Genomic DNA, 19,957 nt, shown 5'->3' with positions numbered 1-19,957 from the left:
CACACCTGTGTTTGGGGAGTTTCTCTCATTTCTCTCTGCAGATCCTCTCAAACCCATAGCACTCACATCTGTAGCCATGAAGTGCTTTGGAAGGCTGGTCATGGCTCACATCAACACCATTATCCCAGAAACCCTAGACCCACTCCAATTTACATACCGCCCCAACAGATCCACAGATGATGCAATCTCTATTGCACTCCACACTGCCCTTTCCCACCTGGACAAGAGGAACACCTACGTGAGAATGCTATTCATTGACTAAAGCTCAGCGTTCAACACCATAGTGCCCTCAGAGCTCATCACTAAGCTGAGGACCCTGGGACTAAACACCTCCCTCTGCAACTGGATCCTGGACTTCCTGACGGGCTGCCCCCAGGTGGTAAGGGTAGGTAACAACACATCTGCCACGCTGATCCTCAACACGGTGGCCCCTCAGGGGTGCGTGCTCAGTCCCCTCCTGTACTCCCTGTTCACCCATGACTGCATGGTCAGGCACGACTCCAACACCATCGTGTAGCTCAGTTGGTAGAGCATGGCGCTTGCAACGCCAGGGTTGTGGGTTCGATTCCCACGGGGGGCCAGTATGAAAAAATTTATGCACTCACTAACTGTAAGTTGCTCTGGATAAGAGCGTCTGCTAAATGACTACAATGTAAAATGTAAATGTAATCATTAAGTTTGCCGACGACACAACAATGGTAGGCCTGATCATCGACAATGATGAGACAGCCTATAGGGAGGAGGTCAGAGACCTGACCGTGTGGTGCCAGGATAACAACCTCTCCCTCAACGTGATCAAGACAAAGGAGATGATTGTGGACTACAGGGGAAAAAAAGAGGACTGAGCACACCCCCATTCTCATCAACGGGGCTGTAGTGGAACAGGTTGAGGGCTTCAAGTTCCTTGGTGTCCACATCACCAACAAACTATCATGGTCCAAACACACCAAGACAGTCGTGAAGTGGGCACGACAAAGCCTAATCCCCTTCAGGAGACTGAAAAGATTTGGCATGGGTCCTCAGATCTTCAAAAAGTTATACAGCTGCACCATCGAAAGCATCCTGACTGGTTGCATCACCGCCTGTTATGTCAACTGCTCGGCCTCCGACCGCAAGACACTACAGAGGGTGGTGCGTGCGGCCCAGTACATCACTGGGGCCAAGCTTCCTGCCATCCAGGACCTCTATACCAGGCGGTGTCAGAGGAAGGCCCTCAAAATTGTCAGACTCCAGCCACCCTAGTCATACACTGTTCTCTCTGCTACCGCTCGGCAATCGGTATCGGAGCGCCAAGTCTAGGTCCAAAAGGCTTCTTAACAGCTTCCACCCCCAAGCCATTAGACTCCTGAACAGCTAATCATGGCTACCCAGACTATTTGCATTGTCCCCCCACCCCACCCCCTCTTTTACGCTGCTGCTACTCTGTTATCTATGCATAGTTACTTTAACTCTACACACGTACATATTACCTCGACTAACCTGTGCCCCCGCACATTGACTCTGTACCGGTACCCCCTGTATATCGCGTTCCTGCTGTTATTTTATTTTACTGCTGCTCTTTAATTATTTTTTAATTTGAACTTATCAATTTGTTACTTAACACTTATTTTTCTTAACTGCATTGTTGGTTAAGGGCTTGTAAGTAAGCATTTCACTGTAAGGTCTACACCTGTTGTATTCGGCGCATGTGGCAAATACAATTTGATTTGATTTGGATGGGTAGCGTTGCTGCACAGCTATTTTCAGGTCTCTTCAGAGATGTTTGATCGGGTTCAAGTCTGGGCTCTGGTTGGGCCACTCAAGGACATTCAGAGACTTGTCCCGAAGCCACTCCTGCGTTCTCTTGGCTGTGTGCTTAGGGTCGTTGTCCTGTTGGAAGGTGAACCTTCGCCCCAGTCTGAAGTCCTGAGCAATCTGGAGCAGGCTTTCATCAAGGATCTCTCTTTACTTTGCTCTGTTCATCTTTGCCTCGAATACTGGCTAGTCTCCCAGTCCCTGCCCCTGAAAAACATCCCCACAGCATGATGCTGCCACCACCATGCTTCACTGTAGGGATGGTGCCAGGTTTCCTCCAGACGTGACGCTTGGCATTCAGGCCAAAGAGTTCAATCTTGGTTTCATCAGACCAGAGAATCTTGTCTCTCATGGTCAGAGTCTTTAGGTGCCTTTTGGCAAACTCCAAGCAAGCTGTCATGTGCCTTTTACTGAGGAGTGGCTTCCATCTGGCCACTCTACCATAAAGGACTGATTGGTGGAGTGCTGCAGAGATGGTTGTCCTTCTGGAAGGTTCTCCCATCTCCACAGAGGAACTCTAGAGCTCTGTCAGAGTAACCATCGGGTTCTTGGTCACCTCCCTGACCAAGGCCCTTCTCCCCCGACTGCTCAGTTTGGCTGGGCGGCCAGCTCTAGGACGAGTCTTGGTGGTTCCAAACTTCTTCCATTTAAGAATAATGGAGGCCACTGTGTTCTTGGGGACCCTGAATGATGCACACATGTTTTGGTACCCTTCCCCAGATCTGTGCCTCGACACAATCCTGTCTCGGAGCTCTACAGACAATTCCTTCGACCTCATGGCTTGGTTTTTGCTCTGACATGCACTATCACTAAAAATCAAGGGGTCTGAGTACTTTCCGGAGGCACTGTATATTGTGAATCGCCCATAAGTAAAAAATAAAATAGCAATATGATTTTTAGGCCATATCGCCCAGCCCTCGGGGCCGAACTTCCTTTCTGCCCTGAAGAATGTTATAGTTCCTCTCAAAGCTTAAATGGATACTTTGGGATTTTGGCAATGAAGCCCTTTTCAGATGGACTCTTGGATACAATTTTTATGTCTCTGCATCCATTATGAAGGAAGTTATAGTTTTGCCAGCCAGCTCTAACTAGCATTAGTGCAATGACTGGATGTCTATGATAACAGCTAGCATGCCAGAATACTCTAGAGATCTGTCAATGTAAGGTAGCAGTATGAAATGATTTGGCTAGCTAGAGAGTTGGTAATAGCTTGCTAACTCAATTAGTTTCCTCTTTTAATTTTAATGTGGATTGGCCTTTTGATGTCAGATATTCATGATCATATCTTTATCATGCTAAATATCGCTTTATTATTGTTTTAGGATGCAGAATGAAGATCTCGACAGACAGATGTAAGAGGGCGTTCTGCCCTCGAAAAAGACCGTGACAAGTTCATGGCCGCCAACAAGAAGAAGAGAATAATGGTGCTTCGTGAGGAGGGGGCAGCTGCGCCCATGGCACTGCACTCGACTGCCTCTCCCCCTGACCTATTTGGTGCCCTAAAAACAGGGCAAGCAAGTGCAGTTGTAGCCAACGAGGAAGCAAATATTGCAGCAACATACACTCCAGGCTCTGTAATGGGTGTTGGTCTTACATTGAACTCCGCTGTCAGGTCTAATAACCAACCAGATAATTTACCACCGGAGAGCACCTGCAGAGGTATCAAGGTGATGTTGGACAACAACAATATGTGGAATGAGTTCTTCAGATGCAAAACCGAGATGATACTAACCAAACAAGGCCGGAGAATGTTCCCTTATTGCCGCTTTCGCATCTCTGGTTTGGATCCCTTCCAGAAGTACAATCTGCTCATGGATATCAACCCAATGGACAACAAACGTTACAAGTGGACTGGGAAAAACTGGCAAATGAGTGGAAAGGCAGAAGCCCATGTGCTGAGACAGATCTTCATCCACCCAGACTCTCCAGCTTCTGGTCACCAATGGACGCAGAACCCAGTTTCATTCTACAAGCTTAAGCTCACTGACAACACCATGGACCAGGAGGGCAATGTCATTTTGCACCCAATGCACCGATACTTACCGCACCTCCATGTGGTCTCAGCTGAAATGGCTACAGAGGATATTCAGCTCAATGGGCCTGACGTAATAACCTTCACCTTTCCCCAGACTGAGTTCTTTGCTGTAACAGCCTACCAGAACTTACGCATGTCTCAGTTTAAAGCGGACTTCAACCCTTTTGCAAGTGGACCCTCTTGGGCTCTAAAGCTGAAAACGAGTCCCTCCAATGATTCGAAGAAGAATGAAACCAGATCTCCCAATGAACTCAAGCCTATGAAAGGCTTGAATGGCCTGAAATCTTTGATGGCGGCAAAACACAGCTGTAAAGACACTTCAGCAGTAGATAAAGGACTCTGCAGCGCTGATGCTCAAAATGTTACACTTACAGACAGTGAAACCAGATCTCCCAATGAGCTCAAGTCTGTGAAAGGCCTCAGTGGCCTGAAGTCTTTGATGGCAAAACGTAACTCTAAAGACACTTCAGCAGTAGATCAAGGACTCCTCAATTCAAATGCTCAAAATGTCACCCTTGCAGATGGTGACAAATCTGAGGTCAACATTGATGGACCCAGCTCCAGGCTGAAATCTAGTCCCTCCAATGAGATGAAGAAAGACCCCAGCCAGTCTCCCAATGAGCTCAAGTCTGCGAAAAGCCTGAATAATCTTAAGTCTTTGATGGCAAAACGCAACTCTAAAGATACTTCTGCAGTAGGTCAAGGACTTCTCACTTCCGATACTCAAAATGTTATGCTTGCAGACAGTAACAAGTCTGGGGTCAAAATAAGTCCCTTAAATGAGTCGAAAAAAGAAGACACCAAATCTAACTATGAACTCAAGCCTGTGAAAAGCCTGAATAACCTGAAGTCTTTGATGGCAAAACGCAACTCTAAAGACATGTCAGCACTAGATAAAGGAGTCCTCAGTGCAGATACTAAAAATGTTACACGTGCTGACAGTGACAAGTCCTGGGTCAACGCTAATGAACCCAGCTCCTGCACTCCAAAGTTGAGATCAAGTCCCTCCAATGAGTTGAAAAAAGTAGAAACCACATCTCAGAAGGAATTCAACCCTCTTAGAAGTAATCTGAGGTTTTTGATGGCAAGACTCAACTCTAAAGACACTTTAGCGGTAGATCAAGGACTCCTCAGCTCTCATGCTCAAAATGTTACACTTGGAGAATCTGACAATTCAAGGGTTAAAGATAATGCACCCAGCTCTCGCAAGAAATCAAGTCCCTCCAAGATGAAGAAAGATGAAACCATATCTCCCAAGGTGCGCAAGCCTGTGAAAAATACCCGAAAGTCTTTGCGCGGAAAACGCAACTTCCTAAAGACTTCAGTAGCAGATCAAGGACTCACCAGCTCCGATGCTCATACTGCTACAGTTGCAGACAGTGAAAAGTCAGTCTGCAACAAAGAGTCGACTGATCAAAGTTCCTGGTAAGTTCTCATGTTCAGTAAGCTACATGTTAGCACTTTACTTTTTACTTTAAAATGCACTGCTAATCTTTTGCATTTCTCTTTTGAGCAGTACAACAGGTCCTCCCCAAAGTAACCTGACTCAGCTGATTCGGGAGTGTCATCTGAAAATAAGAAGGTGCAATGTGGAGATAACCAATACAGCTTGCAATGTTGAGCAAACAGACACTAAGGGCATGGTTGCCAAAGGCAAAGTTGTGGAAGTAGCTGTGAATGACAATCTGTCCCAGATTCCTGAAGCGTTGTCTGGGAAAACTATTAAAAAGGTGGGAACCCAGGACAATGGGAATACAATTGACAGTGAAAAGGACCTCTTCATTTCATCTCAGTCACAGGAACCTGTGAAGACCCATGTGACAATCATTGACCATTCAGCAGATGAAGTTGAAAGCAGTCAAAAGGCTTCCCAGAGCACCTCAGTGAGCTCTGAAGCAAAAAGGACAGGTTCTAATGAACAGCAGCAGGGGAAGGCTAAACTACACAAACGACCTGAACCTGTGCCTTTGCCCCTGCTTGCACTCTACCTTCAACAGTTGAAGTCGAAATCCAGACCTGTTAGGACCAAACCAAAATCTCCTTTGCCTTCTACTTCATCCCCATCTTCTGCTGGCCCAGCCACCGACCCAGCAATGGTCCCCACTGGATATGCTGTTCCTCCAGCCAGTGATCCTGTAGTTCAAGTCACTGATCCTGCTGGTCCAGCACTCGATCCCGTTGTTCCAGCCATTGCCCCCACTGGGCCAACCACATACTATGCTGGTGTACCCACCGATATTTCAGTCCCAAACACTGATTTTTTGGTTCCTGCCACAAACTCATTGTTACCAGAACCTGACCCAGTATTACCTACTACTGATCTGTCATTACTTGTCCCTGAACCTACCTTATCCATTGCACTATCATCCCACACTCCACCCCTCATGTTGCCATTCCCTGACCCATTGTTACCAGCCCCCGACTCATTAATACCAGCCCCTGCCTTGTCATCCCCAGCCCAAGAACTGCCATCTCCTGTAGCCGTCACATTGAACCTAGCGGCTGATCTATCATCACTTACCTCCAACCATCCCTCAAATGCCCCTGCACTGTCATCAACACCTAGTGTTGCCACCTTGAAACCTGAGTGTACCCCATCATTACCATCCCCTGGCCCTTCACTAGGTGGCTTTGAGCCATCATCACCTGCATCATTACCAGATCTTGAACCCCCTTTACCTTCCCCTGTTCAATTGAAACTGGTCAAAGCCCTTTCCTTACCTGTACCTGCCTCGTCATTCCCAGCCCTTGAACAATTACCGGTCCCAAACCTTTTTGTACTCTCTTCTGAACTTTCATCACATGCATCGCTGTTAGCACTACCTGCCCCTGATCCTTTTTTAACAACACCCTTTATCCCATTGTTGCCTTCCGCTCACCTTAACCCATTACCCTTTGAGGCAGCCTCATTTTCATCTACCTCTCACCCTGGCTCACCTCCCTTGGACCCTGCCTCATCATTTCAAGTCAATTATGAACCATTAACACGCCCTTCTACACCGTCTCCACTCCCATTCCAGTTATCTCCTTTTTCATCATTAGGTCCTGACCCATTGTCACCAACCCCTTCACTTGCCGACTTCACTCACTTTTTCACGATCTCTGATGAGCTTGAGATGACTGAAGACTTTCCAAGCAGTGAGGCGGCTCCTGTCCCATGTCCTCATGTCCCAACTTTAATTACCCCTAGTGTACCAGTTAGTTCTACTCTACCAGTTGGTTCTAGTCAGCCAACCCAGAGCATTAAACCCCAGAGATCTAAGAAGAGATCTAGGAAAGGAGTGAAATCTGCCAAGGGTGATCCACTCCGAGTGATTGGTGGACCCACAGATGTCACCATGCAGCCCAACCTCGAGGAAGTTGAGGAGCAGCTGTTCGTCTCTTTCACCTCCAAGGTAACGCATAGATTGTTAAATGTATTTCCATCTGTCAGCATTTTGGTAACACTTTACTTGCATTCACAACACCTTTATGAAACGGTTTACAACACCTTTATGAGTGTTACAGGTAATTCATAACAACCTTCGTACCACAATTGTCAAAGAAAAGTTCATCATTCAATTAGATAATTTCAAGGGCTGTTTACTAAGTGGCATCCTGCCAAATTGAGAGATCACAAGAGAAGATGCACAACGCTCAATGCACACTGTCACTAACTGTTGACCCTTTGCTACTCCCAACCTGTTATGTGAAAGGTGTTATGAATGCATTATGTACACCCCCTTCAAGTAAAGTGTTACCGTTATTTCACGGTGTGTCACCTGTGTTTCCTCGGTTCTTGTTTAAGAGGCAGGTAGATCTTTAACAAGGAAATCCTTCCTTTGGTTATATTTGTTATGAAGTGAATAAAGGAAAGTTTTATTTGTTTTCAACAGTCCACACTTTATCTTTGCAAAATAATGCAGTACAATATAATACAGTATACAATATAATACAGCATATTATAAGCTGTACAATAAGACATAAGGGCTTATACAAGCTTATAACAAGTAACAAAGCACTATATCCATTGGTTTCAAGTAAAGTGTCATATATTTAAGTAAAGTGTTATAAATTACAGGAAGCACTTGAAGTCCACCTAGGAGAGCCTGCATGTGAGACGACAACTGCACAACCTGAGAAAACCCCCGAGGCGAAAGAGAATGGTAAAGAAAACAACAATTTGATCCATCATGTTCCCAAGCTGCTGTTATGTGACATCTGTTAAACTATTTGTCTCTTTCAGTTGGAGGACCGGAAACCACAGAGGAAAGAATAGCTGCTTTTGAGAAGGTTCTTTTGGAAGATCTGAAGGTTATGAAGCATCGGCAGGTCATACATCCTGTGTTGCAAGAAGGTAACCAAAATAAATGGCAGTGAATGACAGAGTATTTACTTTTTATTTTCAACAACTTACTTGCACACTAGCATGGGTCATGTCCCACTTTGCTTTTCATGACAGTGTTCCCGTCATGTTTAATCCTACTCATGACGGTAGATTGCTTTTTTATGATACAGTTGAAGTCGGAAGTTTACATACACTTAGGTTGGAGTCATTAAAACTCGTTTTTCAACAACTCCACACATTCTTTGTTAACAAACTATGGTTTTGGCAAGTCAGTTAGGACATGACACAAGTAATATTTCCAACAATTGTTTACAGACAGATTATTTCACTTATAATTCACTGTATCAAAATTCCAGTGGGTCAGAAGTTTACATACACTAAGTTGACTGTGCCTTTAAACAGCTTGGAAAATTCCAGAAAATGATTTCATGGCTTTAGAAGCTTCTGATAGGCTAATTGACTAACCGTGAAGAACGGGGGTGGCAGCATCATGCTGTGGGGGTGCTTTGCTGCAGGAGGGACTGGTGCACTTCACAAAATAGATGGCATCATGAGGAAGGAACATTATGTGGATATATTGAAGCATCATCTCAAGACATCAGTCAGGAAGTTAAAGCTTGGTCGCAAATGGGTCTTCCAAATGGACAATGACCCCAAGCATACTTCCAAAGTTGTGGAAAAATGTCTTAAGGACAACAAAGTCAAGGCATTGGAGTGGCCATCACAAAGCCCTGACCTCAATCCTATAGAACATTTGTGGGCAGAACTGAAAAAGCGTGTGCGAGCAAGGAGGCCTACAAACCTGACTCAGTTACACCAGCTCTGTCAGGAGGAATGGGCCAGAATTCACCCAACTTATTGTGGGAAGTTTGTGGAAGGCTACCTGACACGTTTGACCCAAGTTAAACAATTTGAAGGCAATGCTACCAAATACTAATTGAGTGCATGTAAACTTCTGACCCACTGGGAATGTGATGAAATAAATAAAAGCTGAAATAAATCATTCTCTCTACTATTATTCTGACATTTTACATTCTTAAAATAAAGTTGTGATCCTAACTGACCTAAGACAGGGAATTTTTACTAGGATTAAATGTCAGGAATTGTGAAAAACTGAGTTTAAATGTATTTGGCTAAGGTGTATGTAAACTTACGACTTCCAACTGTATCTAGTATACGCTTGAAGATCGCTTATCTGTCATCTGTCTTCTTTGAAGTTGGACTGAAGATGAGTTTACTGGATCCCACTCTGGTCATCGACCTGCAATACTTAGGTGTTTGTCTACCTCTACCACCACCCATCCTATGTCCAGGACCAAGCACTGCAGGATTGGCATCTTGTCCAAGTTAGTAGTCGTTTGTTGTTAGAGTTTCTGTTTTGGCCAAATGGTTGAGAGTATTTGTTCAGTAACCCGTTTTAGGGTTTTATGATGATAAGTTAATACATATTGAAAGGAGCCATTGTTCATTGTCATATCTGTTTTTCAGGTGGTACAGTTCCCTTTGTTTCCAGGACGGGCAAGACAACAGACTTCACCCAAATCAAAGGCTGGAGAGATAAGATTGTCCCCTCAGACTCCTCAGCATCGTCCAAGCCTGAAGGTAATATTTACATAGAAATCCTTATTTTCTGATTTGATTTGATTAGCTACTCCTTTGTCGGAAATATTGCATGGTGCTTTAAAGGTGACAAAACAAGAAGAGGGGATAGAGTTGAGACTGTTTATTCTTGACGTTTTAGCTCAGACCAGAGCTTGTGAGCGGAGTTGAGCGGCTCCGCCAGAAACCGCTCCACGCTCACAGGAAAAAAAAGTCCTGCTTCAAATTCGCTCCATTCATTACAATCACAATTTAACCAACAGCCATCTATTGTTGTGACTACCTAGACCTACCAATTGGTTTTTAAGTATTGAAACCAAACCATACGGATTTGAATGAAAAGTATTTGAATAAACATGAAAAGGTGAATGTAAGAAGCGAACATCATTTCAAATAGGCTAGATGTCATATTAAACAGCATATAAACACTCTAAATAGGTCAGGAGCCAGACAGAGAGCCTAAGAAGGAACAAACATGAATTTATTAAGGCTATATTATAAAAATTATTTCAAGGCTATAGCCTACAAAGAAATACATTGTGAAGCGTTTGCGAGGGCGACACAATAGGCTGGTAGGGACATAAAGCATGCAGCATTTAAACATTTCGTTGTATTAAATCTATAAATTGCACATATACAGTTGAAGTCGGAAGTGTTCATTCACTTAGGTTGGAGTCATTAAAAAGTTTAAGCTTGGTCGCAAATGGGTCTTCCAAATGGACAATGACCCCAAGCATACTTCCAAAGTTGTGGCAAAATAGCTTAAGGACAACAAAGTCAAGGTATTGGAGTGGCCATCACAAAGCCCTGACCTCAATCCTATAGAAAATGTGTGTGCAGAACTGAAAAAGCGTGTGCGAGCAAGGAGGCCTACAAACCTGACTCAGTTACACCAGCTCTGTCAGGAGGAATGGGCCAAAATTCACCCAACTTATTGTGGGAAGCTTGTGGAAGGCTACTCGACACGTTTGACCCAAGTTAAACAATTTAAAGGCAACGCTACCAAATACTAATTGAGTTTATGTAAACTTCTGACCCACTGGGAATGTGATGAAAGAAATAAAAGCTGGAATAAAACATTCTCTCTACTATTATCTGACATTTCACGTTCTTAAAATAAAGTGGTGATCCTAACTGACCTAAGACAGGGAACTTTTACTAGGATTAAATGTCAGGAATTGTGAAAAACTGTATTTGGCTAAGGTGTATATAAACGTAGTGCCTTTTGAATTCATTTTTAGAAACGGGAGTTTGGCCAGTTTGTGGCTTCAGGCTCATGCGATGGTGCCTGGAGAGCAGGCCAGCAGCGGAGAATATCATCTCCACACTTGCAGAGCCACTGGGGATGCTAAACACCCTTTTGGCCAGGCTGGGCAGAGATGCAGAGTTATTTTCTATTTTTCTATAGGTAGGCTTAAAGGTTTTTAGGCAAAATAACCCAATCAAAACGGAAAGCTCCTTGAATGTGGGAATATGCCAGGCCTTTTGGGCCAAAATCAATGATTGCCTATTGTCTAGATAATAGAAAGAAAATGAACGAAACGTTTAAGAGATCTGATTTAGTTTATAAGTACTTTGCTACAATGACACACAGTTATCTACCAACCTAGTTCCTTTCTTTTAGCATGTGCACATAGTAAGTACACCATCATACTTTTGGGATAAGTGTCTTTTCAGATTCCACAATAATTATTTAGTTGTGGATGTTTCATGTAGCCAGCGTGTAACAACTTCCATATCCCGTGCGTAGATCAATGGCATCCGGTCTATAACCTAACAGTTTAGCACCATACCAGCAGGTGGCTTCCAAGCCTTACAATTAAGTGGACACTCCCTCTCTTGCTCTTGGTCCTCATCTTTGTAAGTCACCTTGATTTAGCACCTGTGTGTTTTATCAGTTTCTTTATGAAAATATATATTTAGCGAACTCCATGACGGTAGCTAAAGCAAGGGGCTATTAGCAGCACACAAGTAGACTACAAATGTATGCTGGGGCGGGCATGCCCTGAGCTGGTGAAGTGAGCGCTACTGGAGTGAAAATGGAGTGGGTGAGAAGGCCGATGCTCCAGCCTTCGGGAATCTCGGTCCACGCACTAGTGAAATTGAGCACGCTCCGTTCCTCGCTCCGCTCACATACTCTGGCTCTGACGTCTTGAGAAAGGCCTTAAATTAACCAGTGTCTGCAATATCCCTTCTTCTTGTTTTTGCTATAGTATGTAGCCCAATAGGCTTTAAAGATGGCTTAAGTTCAGATGTGGTCCCGAAGAACCTGTCGGCCTTCTGCAGTGACATGCTGGATGAGTATCTGGCTAACGAAGGCAAACTCATCGACGAGCGCGCTGCCAGTTTCACCCAGACCACCGTCGTCACCCCTGTGACCTACCAGCTGCCCACCAAGAGCACCAGCTACGTCCGAACCCTGGACAGTGTGCTGAAGAAACAGGCACCGGCACCTTCTACCACCTTTGTCCCCCCATCCCCCCCCAAAAAACTGCCCCTCGCATCCAAAGGACCTAAAAAATCGGATAAAAGGCAACAAAAACAACGCTCAAAGCAGAGCAGAACTAAACCAACTTCTGCACCAACACCATTGCACATTGCGCCACCACCACCGCCATTGATGGATCACGCAGCCCAGGCCATCACCCACGACGACACAATTAAAACTGTGAAAAGGAGAAAGAGGAAGCCGAGGGTGAAGACTCCTCCACCAGCCCAAGACTCTGTTGTGTCGAGGCCAGAGGTAGAAGAGCCACCTCCCGCTGACCTGGCTCCTGTGGAGGACGTCTCGGAACCAGAGTCTGCTGCTGCTGAGACCAGGGTTGTTGTTCCTGGGTTGACCAAGGCCTTGCTCAGACAGAGGGATCTGGAGGACGGAGTTGTCTGGGAGGGCAAGCATCGGACCTGTATCACAGAGGACAGGGCAACGGTCGCCCTCACCTCGCTCTTCACCTCAACGGTAAGATCAGTTACACCCATACACAATTACATCTGCTCATTGACTCATTTGTTGTGGTCTGACATGAAGGAGCATAGACATTTTGAAGTACATTCATAGCTTCGATCTTGTTTATTAAAATTATTTTGTGAGTGTGTTAAACCAATGGTAGCCCTGAGAAAGTAGCCATACTAGCACTAATTGTCTGCATTTACTTTCCTCTTTTCTCTTCAGGGCTTTGTTTGTGAGAATCCTACAGCTCCCATTAAGATGATAAAACACAGAGCCCCTCCCTGCCTCAATGCGTTCTGCCGGCTGGGCTGTGTGTGTGCCAGCCTAGCACAGGACCGTCGTATTACCCACTGTGGAAAGATGGAGTGTATATTTGGCTGCAGCTGCCTCAGGCAGAAAGTGGTCGTACTCAAAAACTTAAAAGGACCAGATTCCAGTGTGTCAGAAGAGGGCCCGTCCAAGAAGAGGAAGAAGAGGAAGAGGATGAGGATGGCATATAGTGAGTGTCCTCTAGTTTAGAAAACTACAGAATAAAACCTTGTTATGAAGCTCTTTGAATGGTTCAAATAAATAAAGTTTTAAAAGGTTTCCATACGAAAACAACCTTTCTATACTACATTAGATTAAATACTTTGATGCACATGTCACAAAGTGTGTCCATCCTAATGTTGCAATTAAATGACGTATTTCTCCTCATTTACCGGATTATTTTCTAACTTCAGCTCTCAGAGAGGCTGAGACGGTATCAGAACCAGCGCCGCGTGTGAGAACGTTGTGGAAGCAGACCGATGGAGAGACTGACCCCGAGCCCCTCCACGCCCCAACACCAGTCTATTTACCATGGCTTCCACTACAGGAAGAACCTTCAGCAGTGGTGAGTCGTAGAAGGGTGTCTATCTATCCAGAAGTGTTAGATATACCACTGTAAAAGTGGTATGTATATTCTTACCCCCCTGCCTTTTCTAAAGGTGAGAGAGGAAGAAGGGACCATGACATGTGCCAGAGTGCGTGCGTTCCAAAGCAAGAGCACAAACCGACCTGAGGACATTGACGACCACTGCAAACCAATAGACTCCGCACCAGGTAAGTTCAATGAGTCAAAATTGTCATCATTTTCTTAATCCCAAACATCTGTCTGCGATTATATCTATCAGTCAGTAAACCACATCAATAATTAGTTGCTTCCAACAATCATAGCCTGCCCTGAAATGCATTTCTAATTGCTGTTGACTTTCTCTTGATGTAGTGAGCCCTTCCAGGAAGTCAGAGAAGTCGTCCTCCCATGGTCCCCAGTACACGGAGCCCTCCAAGCGTCTGGAGATCATGTCTGAGTGTAAGTGGAGGAGCCTGGCGGACAGGAACTTTGTGCTGAGGATTGTGTGTGAGCACATGGCCCAGGACCACCTCACCAACCCCTTCTGGGTCAAAGGTTACCTCATCAAACCCCTGTCTCAGACCCTGAGGAACGACGGCGAGAGCCGCTCCGTCCACTACAAGGTACATATCTCTCAGGTCTCGCAACTGGACGGAGTGGAGGAGGAGAACGGTGAGGAGGAATGGATGGAAGAAGAAGAAGAAGAAGAAATGGAGGAGGGGGAGATGGAGGAGCAGAGAAGGGAGGATAAGGAGGTGGAGGAAGGACGGAGCGTAGAGGAGAAGCAAAGCGAGCAGGAGAACAAGGCTGTGGGGAAGAGAAAGGGTCTGAAATGGAAGGGCCTGCCTTTTTTAACAGGAATTTCTCCTGCTGGCCTCCTTACTGCCAACCTAAAGCAGCCAGACATCTCAGACCAGGAACTTGTCACGGTAAGCATTTTAAATACCTAGAGTTCCCCCCAAAACATATCTGATGATCAGTTCATTTTCCTACTCTATTGATGTGGAATGGCACCCTATTCCCTATGTAGTGCACTTTCCTATGTAGTGCATAGTGCTCTGGTCAGAAGTAGTGCGCTACAGTGCCTTCAGAAAGTATTCATACCCCTTGACTTATTCCACATTTTGTTGTGTTACAGCCTGAATTCAAAATTGATTAAATATATTTTTTCCCACCCATCTACACACAATCCCCCATAATGCCAAAGTGAAAACATGTTTTTAGAATTTTTTGCACATTTATTGAAAATACAATACAGAAATATCTCATTTACATAGGTATTCACACCCCTGAGTCAATTTGTAGAAGCACCTTTGGCAGCGATTACAGCTGTAAGTCCTTCTGGGTAAGTCTCAAAGAGCTTTCCACTCCTGGATTGTACAATATTTGTCCATTATTCTTTTCAAAATTCTTCAAACTCTGTCAAATGGGTTGTTGATTATTGCTAGACAACAATTTCCAGGTCTTTCGATAGATTTTCAAGTAGATTTAAGTCAAAACTGTAACTCGGCCACTCAGGAACATTCACTGTCTTGGTATGCAACTCCAGTGTAGATTTGGCCTTGTGATTTAGGTTATTGTCCTGCTGAAAGGTGAATTCATCTCCCGGTGTCTGGTGGAAAGCAGACATAACCAGGTTTTCCTCTAGGATTTGGCCTGTGTTTAGCTCCATTCCATTTCTTTTTTTTAATCTTGAAAAACTCACCAAGTCCTTAACGATTCCAAGCATACCCATAACATGATGCAGCCACCACTATGCTTGAAAATAAGGAGAGTGGCACTCAGTAATGTGTTGTATAGGATTTGCCCCAAACATAACACTTTGCATTCAGTACTAAAAGTTAATTGTTCAGCCACATTTTTTGCAGTATTACTTTAGTGCCTTGTTGCTAACAGGATGCATGTTTTGGAATATTTTTTATCTGTATATGCTTCCTTCTTTTCACTCTGTCAATTAGGTTAGTATTGTGGAGTAACTTTTCAGTTTTCTCCTATCACAGCCATTCAACTCTGCAACTGTTTTAATGTCCCCATTGGCCTCATGGTGAAATCCCCGAGTGGTTTCCTTCCTTTCTGGAAACTGGGTTGGGAAGGACGCCTGTATCTTTGTAGTGACTGGGTGTATTGGTACATCATCCAAAGTGTAATGAATATTTTCACTATGCTCAGAGGGATGTCTACTTTTTATTTATTTTTACCCATCTACCAATAGGTGCCCTTCTTTGGGAGGCATTGGAAAACCTCCCTGGTCTTTGTGGTTGAATCTGCGTTTGAAATCCACTGCTTGACTGAGGGACTTTACAGATAATTTTATTTCAGCTTTTCATTATTTATTATACTGAACAAAAATATAAACACAACATACAACAATTTTACTGAGTTACACTTCATAGAAGGAATTCAGTCAATTTAAATAAATAAATGTGGCCCTAATCTATGGATTTCACATGACTGGGCAGAGTTTTTCAAAACAAAAGGGCTTTATTATGTGACAGAAATACTCCTCCGCACCCCCTCCCCCTCAGAAGATCCCGCAGGTGAAGAAGCCGGATGTGGAGGTCCTGGGCTGAAGTGGTTGCACGTGGTCTGCGGATGTGAGGCCGGTTGGATATATTGCCAAATTCTCTAAAATGTCAGAGGCAGTTTATGGTAGGGAAATTTAACATTCAATTCTCTGGCACCAGCTCAATTGCACGCTCCCTCAAAACTTGACACATATGTGGCATTGTGTTGTGTGACAAAACTGCACATTTTATAGTGGCCTTTTTTGTCCCCAGCACGAGGTGCACCTGTGTAATGATCATGCTGTTCAAGCAGCTTCTTGATATGCCACACCTGTCAGGTGGATGGATTCTTTTGGCAAAGGAGAAATGCTCACTAACAGGGATGTAAAGAATTTTGTGCACAAAATTTGAGAGAAGCTTTTTGTGCATGTGGAACATTTCTGGGATCTTTTATTTCAGCTCATGAAACATGGGACTTTACATGTTGCATTTTATATTTTTGTTTAGTATAATTTGTAAAAAAATAAATAAATTAATAATTCCACTTTGACATTATGGAGTATTGTGTGTAGGCCAATGAAAAAAATTCTCAATTGAATCAATTAAAAATTCAGGCTGTAACACAACAAAATGTGTAAAAGGTCAAAGGGTGTGAATACTTTCTGTAGGCACTGTAGGGAATAGGCTGCCATTTGGGACGCAACCTATATCTAGCTCTGAGGAAAATACACATGGTCCATTGCTCCTCACACTTTTCCCTGTGTATCTGTAGGTGAATGGCAGGTCCTACCCCCATGCCAAGATACAACTGGGCATGATGGGAGCCATGCACCCAGCCAACCGACTCGCTGCTTACCTCACGGGCAAGTTACAGAGGCCTACAGGTCCAGAGCCGTCTATGGCGGCCTCTGTCTCATCACAACAGCACCCCTCAGAAACCCCTGAAGATACAAGGTGCTCCACGGGACAGCCGGTCCAATTGGCAGCCACTCCTACCACCAGTCTCACCATGGTTACCACCACCACCAGTGTTCCCTCTGTCGCTTCAGTTGCTGCGGGCCCCAAGTCCATTGGTGAGAACTACTTTTTGTTGTGTACCTGGAATAAAAGTGCTTTTTAAGCAATAAGGTCCGGAGAGGTGTGGTATAATTAAGCAATAAGGCCCGATATACCACCGCTAAGGGCTGTTCTTATGCACGACGCAACGCAGAGTGCCTGGACACAGCCCTTGGCCGTGGTATATTGGCATTATACCTCAAATCCCCTAAGTGTATTATTGCTATTTTAAACAGGTTTCCAATCTAATTGGAGCCGTAAAAATAAATGTTTTGTCATACCAGTGGTATACGGTCTGATATATCACGGCTTTCAGCCAATCAGCATTCTGAATGCTAATTGGCTGACAGCTGTGGTATATCAGACTGTATACCACGGGTAAGACGAAACATTTATTTTTACTGCTCTAATTACGCGCAGGTGTCCACATACTTTTGGTCATGTAGTGTATATTGGCCATATACCAGACCACCTTGGGCCTTATTGCTTATATATATATATGACGGCTAAGGGCTGTTCTTAGGCACGACGCAAAGCAGTGGAATATCGGCCATATACCACAAACCCCAGAGGTGCCTTTTTGCTTTTATAAACCGGTTACCAACAGAACAATAAACAAGTATTTTTTGCAACATAGATTGTCTGATACACACTTCTGGAATGCTGTTTCAGCATCGGCATCTATCCTGTACAGTATATTTAAAAACGGTTTGAAACTACAGTTTTAATAGTTCAATTACAATTTGTTTTTTAGTCTGATGCAGAAAGCTGTTTTGCCCCCAGAGCAATTGAATATCCTTAGTCCATAGCAGTATCAGATTCATAACAGGTTCACACACACTAAATTATGATGGACAAGCGTGGGAGACTGAACCTCTACCTCCATCTCTGCTCCACAGTGACTAACCTGCCCCCAGCGGGAAAGGTCTTCACACGGTTTGTGGTCAACCAAATCAGCTCCTCACAGCAGAGGCTGCTCCTCACTAGTGATCCTCCACAGTCGTTGGGCAGTATTCAGCAGCTTGCCGTGCCCTCTACCTCTCTGGGAGAGGTAGCCTCAGGTAGCTCTTATGCCAGTTCCTCCACTGGTATACCCAGTCCTGCCACCATTTTTAGAAAGCCCCTCCCATCTATTTGTGCTGCTGTCTTGACTCCCCAGCCTCTCACAGGCTAACCGTTGGTCCCATGGCCTGCCACTTTCATATTGTCTATTTGTGGTCGTGACACATACACATAGTGGTAGCATAGCTCTGTGCATAACCTTCATCCTCCTTGCCCATATCCCAAGCCTCTGCTTGATTCCTTCCCATCTCATCCTGGGTTGCTCTGATGTGGTGATTGTTCTGTGTGGTGCGTGGTTGTTTCATGTGCATCTTTTTATCCATGCTGTTTTCGTCATTGTTGAAAAAAACAATGCTTTGTTTTTCAGGTGATGTGTCTCTTCCCAAGACCTCCCCAAGCAGTGGAGTGGTTCCTAGTCCCCCCATGCTGGTGCTCCCTGACCCAGGGACCAGTAACGCTGTCAGGATGGCGTGTCCTCCTACATCCCAGACCCCGACCCCTCTCATCCCCCTGACCCCTCTCACGGCAGGGCAGAGGATGGTTCTACAGCCGGTGCGGAGCACCTCAGGGGCCACCCTGTACCGGAACCCCAACGGACAGCTAATCCAGCTGGTTCCCCTCAGCCAGCTGCAGGCCCTCAACCCCAACCTCGTAATGCGCAACAAGGGTGAGTGTCTGACAGTTGATGCTATTGATGCCAAGGCACTGCTGCTCTGTCACATGCAAGACTGAGTATGTTAACCCCTTAGACTCGTGGGAATTGGCCTGTATGGATAGGGCTAAATTGAAATGTTTCTTGCAGAAGAAATATGGAATGCAAATGCATAACCATGGTAGCAATTAAAAGGGAACAGTTTGGAGATTATGGGAAAATTATTAGACTAAAGGCGAGGACACAACAGTTCACCTGACACAATACTTAATCCAAACATGACACTGTTGATTTTATGTGCATTTTACATTTACTGTACTTTTTGCCGCATATGTTGAAAATACTCTGGATACATTCAGTAACATGATAAGAATATTCTTGGAAAATGTGGGGTAGGTGCAACATAAGACAAAAAGATGACAAGGGTTTGAGTGAGAGGACTAACTGGTGTCTCCAAGTGGCCACACACCTCCAAAGTGTGCATAGTTCCTAAGAAATGTCAATACACTTTTATGACTCAAAGAACTGTCTTCAATTATAAGGTGTTTTTTTGCTAGCGGTAAGGTTGAGGAACTAGAGCAAGCACACTTGTAGTTGTTTTGTTTGGAACATAGCCCTGCAGCCCCGCCTATTATAAAATACGATATCACGGGGCAGTTCAGAGAAACCGATCCTAATTTTGGTGCGCATAGAATAGAGTCGAGTGCATTCTGATGCGTGGTCTGCGGCAAATTTTCTTAGAAATACAACAAACGCAGGCACATTGGGTTCAGGACAACCCAGGGTATAACGTCATTTTGTAACTGTACATCAAACATGGTGATCATAAACCAGGGTTTGTCAACTAGGTTTGGCCTCGGGCCAAATTTTTTCTGAGCTAATAGTCGGCGGGCCATAACATAATTAGTATATAATATTAGCACAATTAATTGGCCTAAACCACAAATTCAACAATATTTTTAACACATCTGATTAGTACATAATAAATTCACTGACAATAACATAATAATTTCGACCTGATTACACTCATAAAATCACCATGTCTATTCAATAATTATTTTGTCTATTTCTCTGTGCGTTGATTGGTGGGGAAAAACAGGTCTA

General features: G+C 44.4%; 1 protein-coding gene across 5 annotated transcripts in view; it reads left to right on the top strand.

Moving 5' to 3' along the window:
* mgaa (MAX dimerization protein MGA a) overlaps positions 1-19,957 on the top strand; it is a 39,394-nt gene that overhangs the window by 4,172 nt on the left and 15,265 nt on the right. For 4 of the 5 annotated variants that reach the window (XR_006657439.1, XM_045207552.1, XM_045207553.1 and 1 more), the window contains exons 2-15: positions 3,117-5,254; positions 5,346-7,224; positions 7,890-7,974; positions 8,055-8,165; positions 9,374-9,502; positions 9,645-9,758; positions 11,969-12,714; positions 12,928-13,204; positions 13,428-13,579; positions 13,674-13,788; positions 13,952-14,508; positions 16,856-17,156; positions 18,039-18,200; positions 18,569-18,868. Coding sequence is in view for 4 of the 5 variants with exons in the window: in XM_045207552.1 (XP_045063487.1) it covers positions 3,189-5,254; positions 5,346-7,224; positions 7,890-7,974; positions 8,055-8,165; positions 9,374-9,502; positions 9,645-9,758; positions 11,969-12,714; positions 12,928-13,204; positions 13,428-13,579; positions 13,674-13,788; positions 13,952-14,508; positions 16,856-17,156; positions 18,039-18,200; positions 18,569-18,868 (6,994 nt within the window). In the remaining variant the exon portion in view is untranslated. The remainder of the gene's footprint in view (positions 1-3,116; positions 5,255-5,345; positions 7,225-7,889; positions 7,975-8,054; positions 8,166-9,373; positions 9,503-9,644; positions 9,759-11,968; positions 12,715-12,927; positions 13,205-13,427; positions 13,580-13,673; positions 13,789-13,951; positions 14,509-16,855; positions 17,157-18,038; positions 18,201-18,568; positions 18,869-19,957) is intronic. The other variant, XM_045207554.1, reaches the window with a different exon arrangement.

The sequence above is a fragment of the Coregonus clupeaformis genome, chromosome 25, assembly GCF_020615455.1.
Source record: "Coregonus clupeaformis isolate EN_2021a chromosome 25, ASM2061545v1, whole genome shotgun sequence".
Classification (NCBI taxonomy): Eukaryota; Metazoa; Chordata; class Actinopteri; order Salmoniformes; family Salmonidae; genus Coregonus; species Coregonus clupeaformis.
Note: the sequence above shows the minus strand (reverse complement) of the source record. Positions and strands in the feature narration are given on the sequence as shown.